The 16,272-nt window shown below is 35.2% G+C and overlaps 2 protein-coding genes and 1 pseudogene across 5 annotated transcripts in view; 1 reads left to right on the top strand and 2 right to left on the bottom strand.

Moving 5' to 3' along the window:
* The window catches only part of LOC143544745 (actin-related protein 7-like), a 141,049-nt pseudogene that overhangs the window by 113,277 nt on the left and 11,500 nt on the right, over positions 1-16,272 (bottom strand). The window lies entirely within an intron of this gene.
* On the top strand, positions 2,996-7,838 carry LOC143544724 (large ribosomal subunit protein uL14mz-like). 3 transcript variants are annotated; one of them, XM_077036756.1, is made up of 5 exons: positions 3,021-3,067; positions 4,343-4,406; positions 4,829-4,920; positions 6,431-6,806; positions 7,814-7,838. In XM_077036756.1, exons 2-4 carry the CDS (start codon positions 4,373-4,375, stop codon positions 6,803-6,805), a joined length of 501 nt encoding a protein of 166 aa, XP_076892871.1. In that variant the 5' UTR covers positions 3,021-3,067; positions 4,343-4,372; the 3' UTR covers position 6,806; positions 7,814-7,838. The 3 variants fall into 3 exon arrangements, with proteins under 3 accessions (XP_076892872.1, XP_076892871.1, XP_076892870.1); XM_077036757.1 differs by lacking the exon at positions 7,814-7,838 and having other exon boundaries at positions 2,996-3,074; positions 4,344-4,406; positions 6,431-6,821; XM_077036755.1 differs by lacking the exon at positions 7,814-7,838 and having other exon boundaries at positions 6,431-6,821.
* On the bottom strand, positions 9,451-10,834 carry LOC143544723 (uncharacterized). Its single transcript, XM_077036754.1, has 2 exons — positions 10,697-10,834; positions 9,451-10,060 (listed from the first exon to the last, which is right to left on the bottom strand). Exons 1-2 carry the CDS (start codon positions 10,809-10,811, stop codon positions 9,561-9,563), a joined length of 615 nt encoding a protein of 204 aa, XP_076892869.1. The 5' UTR covers positions 10,812-10,834; the 3' UTR covers positions 9,451-9,560.

The raw sequence follows: 16,272 nt of genomic DNA, 5'->3' as shown, positions 1-16,272 counted from the left end.
TCATCGCCTACTTCGTCGTGAGCCTCTTGAATGCCATCAACGACGTTGCTCGTGACTGGTCTTGACATGTATGGTTGCTCTCCTAAAGGTAACTGGTACGAATTCTGGGTTCCGTAATACGGACCGTCTACATGTAACTGCTGGAAAGACTGACCATAAGACTCCTCGACTCTGGCCTCATATGTATTCGACGATGTCCTATTATCCTCCGGCCACGAAGGGTGACTACCGCCGTATATGATATACCCCTGATAAAAAATATTGGCAAGGCAACGTATAATATTTAAAAAATAACTAACGCGCTATTGTACTATATAAACACACTAAATAACCTGGTCAGGATTTGGTAAGTCGTACTGCTCGATATTTCCATACCCTGGCTCATGGTTCGAGTCGGGAAGTTCATTCAAATCTGGCAAGCCCGACTGCTCCGGCTGATCGTTGTGTGCGTAGCCCGACTGCTCGTTGTTCCCGTCACCAAACAAAATATCATATAAGTCCATTATATTTTAAAAAACACAAAACACAAATCTTCACATATTTTTAACGCACAAAGATGGATAGATATATGTAGAGAAAGGGAGACGGATGTGACAAAATCAAATTATTGACTTGATCTGTCGCGTATCGGTTGATATGCGGCGTATCATGTACGATGTATGACTGATTTGATAGTCCGTGGTTGACGTGTACTCAATATGCGGCGGATCACCCAATACGCCGCGTATATGGTACAAACATAATAAGACAAAAGCTTTGGATATAATAGGACAAAAACCTCTGATACGCCGCATATTGGGCGATACGCTGCGTAGTGGGTGTGTGTTTTAATTTTTGGGTGGTGTCTCTAATAGGACAAAAAAAAAGCAACATCTAAAGTTGCATTTCTTATACTTTGGCCATAGACTTTTGGCATTTACACTTTTTAGTCCCCAAATTTTATTTACAAATTTTCACAAACATATACATTTTAGCCCTTATTTATAAATTTTAGTTTATTAGACTTTTGGTACATAACTGTTGCATATATACTTTTTCTCCTCAACTTTATTTACAAACTTTAATTAATTAGGCTTTTGTCACAAACCTTTTGCATATATATTTTTTGACCCATCATTTTATTTATAAAATTTGGTTCATTAGACTTTTGACATAAAACTTTTGTATATATACTTTGTAACCCATCAACCTTATTTACAAAACTTTAGTTCATTAGGCTTTTGTTACAAAACTTTTGCGTGTATACTTTTTGGCCCACCAACCTATTTTACAATCTTTGGTTCGTTAGACTTTTGCAACAAAACTTTTGCAAATTTATATTTTGGCCCCTTAACGCCTTGTGTGATGTGTGCGCATATAATATAATGTATATATGTGTGGGCCTTTTGGGGGCAAAAGTAAAATTGCACTAATTTTGACTTATTTTACTAATTTCGTAAAAATAATGTTAAAGGTTGAGGAAGATTAATCAGGCATCATGTGATAATGTTTATAGCCGAAAGACAAATGAGCATGCATTACTTGCCTGATGGTTGAGTGTTATGTGTCTTACGTCCAAGGCTTGATGCAAAACTACTAGAGTCTCTTTATTCCTACGATGTAGATGTAAGGCTGTCTACATTTTACGCCCCTTAGACTCACCATAACTTTGCTATTTGTAGGATTTACTAAGTATAATGACGACATTTTAGCCCCTCAACTTCACTGAATGAAACCTTTGTCATTGTATGTATACTTTTTAGCTTATTAACTTTATTTAAAAACTTTGGTTAGTTAGACTTTGCCACAAAATTTTTGCGTATACAATGTTGGCCCATCAACTTTGTTTTATTAGACTTTTGCCATAAAACTTTTGCATATATACATTTTGACCCCTCAACTCTACTGAATGAAACTTTTGCCATTACATATATACTTTTTAGCGCATCAGCTTTACAAATCATGGTTCATTAGACTTTTGCCACAAATTTTGCATATATACTTTCTTGGCCCGTCAACTTTTTAGACCCAACAACTGACCTTATAGCAGATAATTAAGTCTAATTCAGGTCAGGTCTCACGAGTTTTACCCGGTTTATGCTCACATAACTAATAAGGTTGTGTTTGTTTTTGCTTATAAGGTCTGCAAGAAGCCTATGTCTGCGGACGCGCAGACATAAGCTCTTGAAGACTGTTTGTTTAAAAAAAAAATCTGAAAACTGCTTTTATTATCTTAAAAAATAAGCTTTTTTCACCATCTTCACACTTCTTAACATCATACCAAGTACCAACACCCAATGTCCAACACCACCACCACCCACCGTCCACCACCACCACCACCACTACCACCCACCATCAACCACTCACCACCGTTAACCACCCATCACCACCACCACCCCCGTCGGCCACAACTACCGTCCACTACCATCACCATCCACCACCACTACCCACCGTTCATCGCCACCACCACCCGCCACAACTATCCACCACCACCCGCCACCGCCACCACCCACCGTCCGCCGCCACCACCACCACCCGCCACAACCATCCACCAACAACATAGTCCACCACCCACCACCACCGTTCATCACCACCACCACCATTGTCGGCGACCATCACCGTCCACCACCACAACCGTCCATCACCACCACCCACCATTCACCGCCTACCACAATCGTCTACCACCACCCACTTCCATAGTTCGTACACCACTACCAATTATTTTAGCAGTCTACAAACGTTAAATGACTTTATCTACTGTAATATATATGATAGGTAACTAATTTTCAGCTTATGCAGACGATTGCCAGTTTATAAAACAAACAGTATTATATTTTCAGGTTGCAGACCTTCAGACCACATCTTCAGTTGCAGATATTAAATCAGATGAAATCAGATTGCAGACATATTTTGTCATCGAAAACAAACAGCAACTAAGTAATAAGCAAAAAAAATAAAAAAAAAAACTACTTTCCGGAAACACCCTTATTTATGATCTTAATTTACAAAGGCTACCCTCATTTCGAAGCCTTCCAGTCCGCCAGCAGAAGTATTCACCTCATTCGATCGCCGACGAAATCTACTCAAACTCAAAGGTTTATTATTTTATTCTTTATTTTTCTCAACCACAAAGTTTTAATTTTGATGTTTGATTCGTAATTAGGATTTGGGGTTCGTTCTTTATGTTATCATGGGACTTGATTCAATGCTAGTTCTTTACGCTCATAAGATGCTTGTAGTGTAGTTTCATTGAATTGAGTAGCTGATGTCTATCGTTAAAGTTAAAACCCCCATTCCTTGATGCACACCAGGTGTTTGATGTGATGACTCACTGAAACCCTTTATGCCAAAGGTGAAAGAATGGGTATAACCAAAAAACCCTTTATGCAAATTAGGTGTTTGATGCTATGTGTAAGAGAATGAGTATATAGAACTTCATTTTGCTTCACACACGGTGGTCCGGTGGCGCTATGTTGCATTTCTAAAATGATGGGAAAATATGTTTTTTAAAGCGAAAGTACGTAGCTTTTGTCTTCTTAGAAGCAATTATGATCCAGTGCGAAAGATTATCTTAATTGTTAGTTCTGTTCATCTAAGCAGTTAATGCGGAAAAATATCGGATATCGGTCAAGGACCGATATTTGAGATATCGGTTATCGCAGTGAGATATCGGTGAAATATCGTTAATTTTAATAGCATGTAAAATTCATATATATAGCAATTTAACAATAATAATTCAGTATAGTCTCCTAACATGAACAAATTAACCTTTTGCAAATTGCAAAACACTAACAATCGTAGCAAAGTAAGAATTGATTAAGACTTAAAACACTAGCATTGAGCATTAAAAGTTAATAATTAAGACAAAAAACACTAATATCGGGAGTATCGGTGATATATCGGTCAAATATTGGTCCAATATCGGTCAAATATCGGACAATATCATTGATATTATCGGTACCGATATTTTGAACCGATATTCTGATTTATATATCGCCAAGGACTGATAACCGATATATTACTGATATATTGGTGATATATCGGCGATATCGACTGCATAGCTGTTCATTAACTCTGTTAATAGAGAAACACACGGCCTCAAAACTTACTTTAGATTTTCATAAAAGAAATAGACAGCAGAACACATATGAAATATGTCATGATTCATGAACACACTGTTTCATAGTAATCTGTGCCGTATAGCAAAAGTAAACACAGGTTTATTGATCTAAAATGCAAAATGTATTAAACTTGAATACTTGACTTCTTGTAAGATAAATTTATTTTGTTTGATATTCTAACATTGCTGTAGGATATTTTTAAATTTCTTGAGTGAGTTCTAAACTTAAATTTGATTTTAACAGGTACTAGAAGAAAGTTGTAGGTAGATCAGATGGCAACAAATTCTACATCTAAATTGTTTCATGGTATGTGCTTTAAGGTTTGATTGCTTGAGTAATATAAACAAGTTTTCCAGTAGCATTCTTGTAATTCCTATGTTTTATTTGTTTTATAAAGTCTCTTTCTTTCTTTCTGTTTTGAGCTAAGAAATTTTGGGTGTACATGTAAGAAAGTTTAACTCATAACCAACCATCATGTGCACTCAATTCTTTAAAGTATGACTGTACTAAAGTAGGTTAATTTGTCATCTGTTGCAATCAGTTAATTATTTTTTTTTCATTAAACCTGTAGCCTGTGCATCAAGCATAAAGTGTTTTCATGTTTGTCTATAACTTAAGTCCAAGTTTAATATATGCAATCTTTTCTGTAAGGGTACTAGCTATTTCTTACATGGTCTTTTAGTTTTCTTATATAATTTATCATATATGCATGAAATAAACGAACCTAGCTGGATGTTCACTTTTGCGGGGCCTCAACAGTTCCTCATTAGGGATGCTAAGATCACCACAAGATACTGTCTGTAATAATTTATTGGCCCAGGTTTGTTTTTCTTCTCTTAATCTAGATGTGACATTTTGAACCATTTATTTATGGTTAGATTACTCTAGGTCATATTTTATCTCAAACTTGTATAATAAAAATATTTTTCTTAAAAGGAAACATGCCCATTGGATCGATCGTGTGGAGAGGCTCTAAAGTGTGTTTTTAATGCATAAACCCTTTTAAATCATTTATGTTGTTGTGAAAAGCAAATTTTCAGTTTGGTTTCGGTTTCGCACCAATGTACCTTGTTAAAACTGAACAGAACAAAATTTATGGGTTTTCATTTTTTATTTTGAACGAGGTTTTATACCCGCGCGCGGGCAGGCTTTACTACTTGCACAATATATGGCATACTCACGGATTGCAATTACTAAATCAACATGAAAAGTTGAAAATAAGAAACATTTGGATCTAAATGTGGTTTTACATAATGAGGCAATAGTATCAGAAGCTGTGTGGGGGCAGGGCCATCTCCAAGAATCCCTTAAAATTTTGGGACTTGGGACAAGCATAAAAAAGGGCCTCTGATATCACGTTTTTAATTACGTGATAAAAATTTTGACAATTTTACCAATCGGGTTGCATTCCCAAAGGCCAATACGAACCAAAGCAATAATAATAATAATACGTTACTAAGATAGCTCATATAAAACACAAAAGAAAGTTTTTTCTAGAAAATTGAAATCATCACCAATGGGAATTGAGCCCATGAACTTTGATTCCATAGACTGGCATTTTTTCCATTGCACCAAGGATTCATATTGTAGACTTATGTTTTAAAACAATATTATATAAAAAAATTAGATTATATATTTTTTTAGCAAATATGGGCCTCTTGGGAGAATGGGCCTAGGTCCGTCGACCTCTCTTCGGGCCGGTCCGTTAGGGAGTGGAGATCACAACACACAGTAAGATTTGGTTGTACAATAAGCAAAAATAGATGTACAATCCATGAATAGTGTTCATTTGTGAGACGAACACATTTTGACAAATGACAATTAATAGATTTTAATGTTAACTAGTTTATAAGAAAATTATAAATATTGTAATCCAAATGTATGATGATCAATTTATTACTCAATAGCAAAAAGGTTTAGGCGAAAAGTTTTAGGCTCAAATTCATTATTTTGGCCAACTTTATTTTTTGGCACAAAATTTTCAAGCCCGAATGGTAAAATTGTAAAAAAAGAACTGAACCCATACCAAAAGAATCGAGACCGAACGGTTGACAAGAACTCAGAAACCAAATTCTCAATTTTTGGTTTGGTTTGAGCTCAAAACCGACTCATGCATGCCCCCTAGTAATCATATTTGACATAATATTTATTGTCAAATATTTTTTGAATAAGAAGTGTTTCGCTACAATATATTTTGAATAAAAAGTGTTCACGGCCCCCAACCAATTAGACGTATCATAAAAAAGGTTAATATGATCTTATGATTTATAAACAAGTTACTTCTAATCATCTTTAACATGAAACATATCTTTAATACATGTATTTTTCAGCAAATAAGGACCTTCATACAAATGAGAACCAATCTGAAAGTGGTGGATAACTCAGGGGCAAAACGGGTAATGTGCATACAACCTTTGAAGGGGAAGAAAGGGGCCCGGTTAGGTGACACAATAGTTGCATCCGTTAAGGAGGCCCAACCTGGAGGCAAAGTGAAAAAAGGACAGGTGGTGTATGGTGTAGTGGTTCGGGCCGCCATGCAGAAGGGCCGTTGTGATGGTAGTGAGGTCAAATTTGATGATAACGCAGTTGTGTTGGTGAACAAGCAAGGTGAGCCAATAGGTACCCGAGTCTTTGGCCCGGTCCCACATGAGTTAAGGAAGAAAAAACATGTCAAGATTCTCAGTCTTGCACAGCATATTGCTTGAGGTATGAATTTTTAAACGGTTTTGTGTTTTGGACTTTTGGTCCTTTTGCTTGCTGACTGTCTTTGTAAACATGTTTGCCCCGTTTGATAGGCCTTTAAATGATAAAAACTTTCAGGGAACTGTTCAGTGGAAAGTTCGCTTATATAATAAATGAACGAATATGAACATTATGTTTTGTTCGTTCTTGAACATTTGTTTATGCTCATTCATATACGCTCGTTTATTTACATCCTGTTAAACTATGTAATTATATGGTTTTTAAGTATAAATAAATATGCTAAGGAAATAAAATCCCATATCGTTTGTGTTTGTTTATGTTTATGTTCATGAACTGTTTGTTTAGAATGTTAAGAAACGAACAAAATATCGTATGCGATCACGTTCATTTTCTTAACGAATGAACATGAACAAGAAAATCTGTTCGTTTAACTGTTTGTGTTCATGTTATGTTAATGAACGAACAAGAACAAGCCCACGTTTGTCTTCGTTCGGTTTGTTTACAGGTCTACCGTTAGAGATGAAACATGACCCAAATATGTTAAAAGTAAATGGGTCGAAATAGGCACCTCTTAATAAGTTTTAACTCAAAATCTCTCATTATTCATAACACAAGTTGATTAGTGTTGTATCCTATAATTGGTGAAAATAATATTCTTGTGTATAAAATAATAGATTCATTAAAATATTTGGTAAGTATTACAACACAAACATTTGTACAAAAATTGAAAAATAACACTGTCATACTTGGATTTGTAAGCTGTCTGTGAACACTAACACAATCACTATTCGCTAGATATTGTTCAAAGGTTTACAGAATATTATTATGTTCATATTGTATCATGCGATCATAGTTAAAGCATCAGTTATATAAAAACACTGAAATACGGTCGGTCAACCAATTTGTTTTGTTTCAATCTGTTGTAATTTCTTGTATCCCATCCCCCCCCCCCCCCCCCCCTTCTCTTTTATTGGATGCTTAATTGACAAGTGAAATTGTTTGCATTTCAGGTTTGAGATGGTAAAAGTGAGCAGAATAGCTTCGGTTGTAGGCGAATTCTACATAACTCATTTCTACGGATTCTGCATTACTTAAGATTTCTAGTTTGGTTAAGTGAATTTTGGGGTTGTCAAGCCAAGATTTTGATCCGAATGTATGCATCCTAAGTTCACCATGCATCTGACATTTTGATGGTTTGGTTTTATATTACAGTTAAGTGGGGTTTGAACACACTATGGACAACATTTATGTTTTGACTCATTTGACCTGTTTTGTTTTTACGATTGATCCATTGGACCTGTTAAAAACGAAGTGTGACCAAATCGATCAATCTCCTCATAAATGAGTTGAAAACGCCTGTGCATGTATTGTATCAAACAAGACAATGTCATGGTGTAAACCAGTTGAGTCACTTGTTTAGCTTAAATCCTTAAGTGGTGCTCATTTGATAAATGAGCTTGAGTCTTGCTTTCACATACGGAGCTCGCAAGTCTAAACGGGCTTGTTATTTATATAAATGTAATTTTTATTCCATTAGTAAATAGTAACAAATTTCCTTTTATTGAAAACAACCAACTATATATGATTTGTTATAGATAAGAAGTTATATCTAGACATTCCAAACCCATGGCTTACTAGTGGTTTGTAACACAATTGAAGATGTAGCTTCCACCTTACAAAGATGTGGATACACCTTTCGCTTATCCATTCCAAATACTACAAAACTTACAAAAGGCCGGGAAAAAAAATCGGTTACATGAGGACTCGTTAAATCATATCGATTCTTCATATTAACTGTGAGTAAAAGTGCTGGTCATATTTACATAAAGATCATGACATGTCAAGCATGATATGCTAATATTATTAAGACTCTATGTGCCTCTGTTATTTAGAAAACATTATATTTCTTAGATGTGTCGATCTTAGTTATCATCTTATTGAGGTGTGTACCTTTTGTTTTTGGTGTCATTTACCACTATGTGTGTGACTTATGGATTCCACATCACACCATAGAGGTTTCTCATATTAATTTAAGCTCATATCTTCATCTGCTCAAGCATGTACCCTATATTTGGATCCATTATTGGACTCACTATAAGTCATGTAAGTTCGTTGTCATAAACTTTATCTTGTTTCAAGATGTTTTCTGGACGTACTAGGTCCTGTAGTCACGATCGTGTCATACTCATTAAATCATTAATAGTCAAGAATAGATATTTAAGCTTGCAATTCACATAAATGCACATTATATACTGGATTAAGAGAACCAGTCCCTCACATCATTTATGAATCATGATCATAAGTTTCATAAAGTAATGTCAAGTATGTTATAAAAAACCATTGTAGAAATGATACAAATTCATAAAATAAATCATCACCGCTGAACAAAAGTACCACAAGACCTGCCTTTTGCCACACGCGTGATTGTGACCGTGAAACAACCTTGAAGCCCCACAAACTCATGTCGCAGACGAAGGTTGGCGACTACACAGTCGTGATAAGTTAAATAGAGTTATTATGTTTCAAATACGAGTCTTGTAAGTTGTGAGCACACCTATTTAAATCAAACTCCACAATCATATTTTTAAGCACTTAATGCTGTATATCATGATATGAATGTTTCTTAATGCCATTTTAAAAGCTTTTAAATTTGCATATTACAAGAACATCATCATCCATGATCTAAACAAATCATAAAAACAAACCCAAGAACATTATCAAGATCCTAAACCATTGCCTAATGAAACCAACCATTTACTAGTACCCTTTTCTTGCAGTTTTCCTTACTGTAATCGTCGCACCCAAGGAGCTCATCGCCAACGGTGGCTTCTTGTTTTCTTTGCAACTACTTCTCAACGAGTACCTCTGTGTCGTTGCCACCTGTTTCCTTTCAACCAACGGAGTCATCATCTTCCTGGCACTCTCAAACTTCTTGGCTTCCACAGTTGACTTCTTTGCTGACTCGACTCGTACTCCAAGATACTGTTTGCATGGAGTCTTTTTCTCAACCACAGATTCACCTCGCTTTCTTTTCAGTCTTTCGTTTCTTCTTGCAGAATACTCTTCATAAAGCTTACCCCTTTGAAACACAGGACCCTCATTTGCAGATTGGTTTGTAGTAGCAGGTCCCCACAAAGTATCTTGAACCATCTTCGATAAAGCTTTCAGTTCACAAGACATTGTGTGGTATTCGGGGCGCAGTTCACGCTCTTCTGTGACTGAAGGCTGTTTAGGCAAATGGGATTTTGTGAAAGTGGCTGTAAAATCAAAAAAAACAACTAACATTGAGGAAAGAAGCAACGAAACCGTTTTCAAGAAACATATTTGACAATTAGTACTTTTCTAGCTTAAATTTCTGAAAATTACAATTTTGATGCAATCTGTTTCGGTTTTTCATTTTAGAAACTCAAAATCTTAATAAATCAAACAATTTCAAAAGATAATTAACTAAATCAACCAACATCATTCTTGAACCTGTGACAAGCTTTATTTGATACCAAACAAATGATTTCTAAACAAAAGTTTCTTCTACAAAGACACAAAAACTCACCTAGACATTTCCACAAACACCTGGCATGCTATCCATCAACCAATTTCAAAATAAATATAAACTAAAACCAACATATCACCATCATTCTTGCTTCTATGACTAACTTTATTTAACACTAAAAAGATGAATTTTTAGCAAAAATTTCTTCAATAATAAAAAAAAATCAGTTGACATTTTCACAAACACTTGGCATGCATGGTAAACATAACGAATTTCAGTTTACCAAATAAAAACCCTAGAAACCTCAGGTAACCAAATTAACAAATTCCAACATGAACCCAGAGAAATTAAACAACTTTTCATCTATAAAGTGATATCTTACATAAGAAATTAGAAAAATGACCTGATGGGGTTTGAAGGTTAGGTAAAGAGGAGTGAAGCGGGCGGCGTGGACGAAGCCTGATCGGTGATCTCAACCCCAGCGGTGGTTTCCGGTCTGTGCGAATTGTCGTCGGCATGTTCAGGAGAAACACAGATTTTGTTTTGAGATTGAATTGAAGAAAAGAATATTATTGTATTATTGTAGGTGTTTGAATTATTGAATATCTATCTTTAATTCTTTATGTAAAAGTGTGAAATAATTTCAAATGCTTTTGGTAGTAGCGGCTATTTGCGACCAAAAAGGGAGCGTCTCACCAACGGTCATATTTTTTTGATCCAATGGTTCAAAATGGTGGACATCTTCTAATGCAAACCGTTTTATTTATTTTAATACAACTTTAATATCTTTATGTTTTAATTTAGGAAAGATTTAATGGTCATTTTTGTTTCTGTGGTTTGCTACTTCGCCACTTCAGTTCAAAGTTTGAAATTTTGTCAATTTGGTCATCATAGTTTTAAATATTAGCCAAGTACGTCTCATCCGTCTAACGGCATCCTGCTATGCCGTTAGTTTAAGGGCATTTTTGTCTTTTCTTCTTTTTATTTTGAGTTAATGGTCATTTTAGTCCCAGTGGTTTGATACTTTTGTCACTTCAGTCTAAAGTTTGAAAATTTGTCAATTTAATGTTCGGTTTAATTCAGCTTATTTTTATTTTTTTTGTCTATAACCCTGAAGAGTATAATCCAAGCCCAAAACCATCGAGCAACCTCCAATACATGTATGCGTTTACTCTGTTGACAACAGTAATCGTACCCCCTCGTATTTAGTTTATATACATTTCCTAAACTCTCCCCTATGTTGGAATTCAATGGTAAAGTGGTCAAGATAATTCCCTAAAACCGAGTTGTACAGAAAAAACTAAAAATCGTTTCTTTGATTAATGTATAATAGTTTATTTCGACCCAGATTTTCGTTACGATATGTAATCTCTAAACCCTAACTATTATGCATTCATCAAAGAAATGATTTTTAGTTTTTTCCGTACAATTCGGTTTCAAGTAATTGCTTTGAGCACTTTATCATTGCATTCCACCATGAGGGAGAGTTTATGAACCGTCTAGAAACTAAATACGAGGGGGGGGGGGGACATGATTACTGTCGTCGACAGAGTAAATGCATACCTGTTTTAGTTAATGCTTGGCTGTTTTGGGCTTGGATTATGCTCTTTAGGGTTGTAAAAAAAAAATAAAAAAAAAGAATTAAATTGAACAATAAATTGACAAATTTTCAAACTTTGGACTGAAGTGGCAAAAATATCAAACCACAGGGATGAAAATGATCATTAACTCAAAATAAAAAGAAGAAAGACAAAAATTCTCTTAAACTAACGGCATAGCTGAATGCCGTTAGACGGATGGGACGTAATTGGCTAAGATCTAAAACTATGAGGACTAAATTGACAAAATTTCAAACTTTGGACTAAAGTGACGAGAGTAGCAAACCACAGGGAAAAAAATGGCCATTAACTCTTTAGGGAAAATTCCCAAAATTTCTTATTTTTATAGAGAGATTTCAAATATGTCTCTTTAAAATTCAAATTTATTTTATGTCCTTTTACTAAGTCGTCTTCATCTCTAAGTTAGAAAATCGAGACGACATGTTTATTATCTCGCCGCCTCCCCCACCATATTAGCTTATAACCCGTCGCATCCCCGCCGTGTTAGCTGGAAGCTCATAGTCTCCCCTCCATGTTAGCTCAAAACTCGCCGCATCCCCCTCTGTTAACTAAAAAAATTATACCTTGTCTTTACTAAAAACATGGATCCAAAACATAATTGAACAATATATGAATATTTTAAATTTTATTGGTTTTTAAGTTCTTATATAATGGATTTTGGATAATAATATAATTTAAAAAACTCATGCATACCATCAAATCATTTTATGTGTACCTTGTTTAGATATAATTTTTTATATAACAAGATTTATTAGATTTAATTTTCCTTAACTAACACAACGGGGAGACTGTAAGACTCCGTTCCCGGTGCCCTACTTTGGCGTTGGATTTACTCATAAACACAGTTCTAAATATCAAAGTTAATTAAAACTTTTCGCGGAATATAAAAACATCAAACATATTTTACAAAATCATAACATTCTTGTTTAAAACATTCAAATTGTCTTAAGATAAAATATCATAACTTTCCTTCACTAGATACCATTCAGCTCAGTCCATGCCATGTGTCTCCCTCAAGTCAGCTCCTTCATCCTATTTGCATGCGTGCATACTAAAATTCAGCTACGCTAAGTGAGTTCTAATTAATCAGCAACATACAATACATACTCATACACATACTTACTTATAAATACGTATCCGAAGATACATATCCCATTCTTAACTTGTTACCTTTCTTTATACATACTTTCATTCTTTCTTTCATACTTTCATTCTTTTAGCCAGTGCATTTCATACATAACTAACTATTCATTTTAAAGAGCATTTCGCCCTATAACATTCACAGATATTATTAGGGTCTGCAACCCTTAAACCTTCGCAGAGTTTAGAAGAGTCTGCAACCCTTTAACATTCGCATATATTATTAGGGTTTGCAACCCTTTAACCTTCGCATATATTATTAGTGTCTGCAACCCTTTAACCTTCACAGATATTATTAGGGTTTGCAACCTTTTAACATTCGCAGAGTTTAGAAGAGTCTGCAACCTTTTAACCTTCGCATATATTATTAGGGTCTGCAACCCTTTAACCATACATTCAATCCATCCTTTAATCATGCATACCATTTCCTTATATAAAATACTTTCGTACATACTCATTTCATTACTTACCTTCATACATACATATTTCATACTAGACATACTACACATTACTTTCCCTGACGATACGTGCAACCCGAAGATCGTTCACGCACCAACAAGCATTCATTCATAACATTCATACATACTGTCACATCAATCATCATAGCATACACTTACCATTTAAGGTTAGTGTATTAACATTCACATCGAGTATGCACACAGCCCCGAAAACATAACAAGGAAATGGGGCTAGAAACTCACATGGATCCTGTTACGTTCTCTGTTTATTGTTATTCCCTTCCTTAACTGAGCTCGGCTGACTGTACATTAATTATACGTATCAATATATTTCCTATTCACATTATTCATATTTCAGCCAAAATGGCTAAGTCTGGTATATTCTATTGATCTTGTTTTAGAATACATTTACTTAAAATATTTCATTCTTAAACCCTAATGCATTCAAATACTTGCATTCAAGTCCTATATGCATTCGATTATACATATTGCCTGTGGGTCACCCATGTAATCGATCATGGATGAGGGTGACCATGTAATCGTTTATATATACGTGTATTCGAATGTATATAAGTGTGCATGTATCTGAACGTTCCAATGTAATCGAAGATCATCATTGTATGCGAGTATAACATTTGTATTCGAGTTCTCTATATATAATCGAGTCCTTTAGTTGTAATCGAATCTCCTCATTGTAATCGAACCATGTAATGTAAGCGAGTTTCCATTTGTATTCGAACCCACTGATGTAATCGAGCATAATATTGTAATCGATCTCAACGATGTAATTGAATACATCAATGTATTCGAACGAGCTTGTTGTAAGCGAACGAGCTAAACAGTTGGAACCGCTTATCACCATTACTATTATATTTTATGACCTTAACACTTTATTATGGTATCATGTTAACCCTTAGGCGTCCCAGTTTATGTTTTTGGTTAAGGTCTAGCCCGTTCACACATAAAGCTTGAACCTTTATAAGTTAAAACGTTCAAAAAGCTAGATCTAGGGTTTCTTTATGAGCCGTATATACTCACGAGTTCATGTAGTCCACTTTAATCATCAATTTTACATTTTTATTACATAACAAGGTTCGATTTACTATCCTACTAAGTTTCATGCAAAACCGACTTCGTTTACCCGTTCTTTTCTCAAACCGAACGCTACTCGTTTTACCAGAAACTAACCGAATAACCCGTTTACTATCAAGTTCATTACTTTATCAATAAACATGGCCTGATCTATCATCCTACCAATTTTGATGCAAATCAGTGCACGGAAAGTAAGTTTTTTAACAAAAACGTACCTTTGAGGTTTTTATCTGAAATAACTCGAGAAGCCCAAAGCCATATCAAACGAACTCCGATTTGAATGATTCAAGAGGCCACGGAACCGTTTCACCACGATCTACAAACCCATCAGCTTGCTTTTTCCGGAAATCGCCGCTACAGTCGCCGGAATCTTCACTTTTGAGCTGCTATGGTTTTGCTGATAAAAACCGGATGTCCCAACCTCTGATCGATGATCTAATCAGTTGAAATCTTCATTTATATACCATGAACACTCAGTTACAATTTGAGACCGATCCGACGGTTAGATCTCCGGAAATCTTTGTGTCTTTGTGGGTGGTTTTCTTAAAAACGGGAATTGGAGAAGTGTGTGTTTTTGATGGTGTAGGCTATGGTGTAGAGATGTATGAAAATGGAAAGAATTAGGGTTTAAAGGGGTATTTATACTTCCTTAAGCCCATGAACCTTATGCACATCTTTCCTTTTTGGTCCATAATTAATTACATCTAATTAGCCTACTTATCTTTCCATTTTTATTATTTTATTACTTATCTACTAACTCAAGTAAACTTTTCCACCATCATGATAATAATTAAATAATATATTAAATATTATTCTTAGAAATTTCAGGATGTTACAGAGACGATGAGTTTTGAGCTAACATGGAGAGGAAACGATGAGTTTCGAGCTAACATGGCGCATGGGCGACTGATTATGAGCTAATATGGTGGGTAGACATCGAGATAAGAAACATGTCATCTCGATTTTCTAAAGTAAAAACGAAGACCAGTTAGCAAAGAAACAAATGAAATTTTTGAATTTTAAAAGAATATATTTGAAATCTCTTCCTAAAAATAAGACACTTTAGGAATTTTCTCTTTTATTTAAACTATGTCCTTTAATTATTTATATTTACGAAGAAAAAAATAAAATAATAAAAAGGGTGTTTTTAGTGTAAACTAGTTTTTTACCCGGTGCGTTGCGCCGGGCAGGTTAGCAAAACTCGGACGGTGGTAATACTTTAGTGTTGTCGGCCCTAAATATTGAGCTGGTAAGTCAATGCGAATTCAGTCGGTTTCGGTGACGTGTGTTATTGTACCGGAATTAAAAGCAAATATAAAACAAAAAAGTATTTAAGTTGAGGTGGACCAATATTGTGGCGTCAGTCAGCAAAATTCGAGTGTTGGTAAAGTCGATCGTTGTCGATTCCGGGAAACAAAAAAAAATTGACGTCCGCTCGGTTTTCGTTACATTCGTTACGATGACTGAACTTGCGTCGGGCAGTTAGTAAAACACGGATAGTGGTAAAACCCAAGTGTTGTCGGCCCCAAGCATTGAGCCGATAAATCGACGCGAATTCGTTCAGTTTCAGTGACGTGTGTTATTGTGCCGGAATTAAAACCACATATAAAAATCTATAAAACTTGAGGTGGACCAATAGGGTGGCGTCATTCGTTAAAATACGAGCGTTG

This window comes from Bidens hawaiensis, unplaced genomic scaffold (genome assembly GCF_021521415.1).
Source record: "Bidens hawaiensis isolate Kalapana, Puna unplaced genomic scaffold, B.hawaiensis_p1.1 tig00013743_1, whole genome shotgun sequence".
NCBI classification, from domain to species: domain Eukaryota; kingdom Viridiplantae; phylum Streptophyta; class Magnoliopsida; order Asterales; family Asteraceae; genus Bidens; species Bidens hawaiensis.
This window is presented reverse-complemented; position numbering and strand designations above follow the sequence as displayed.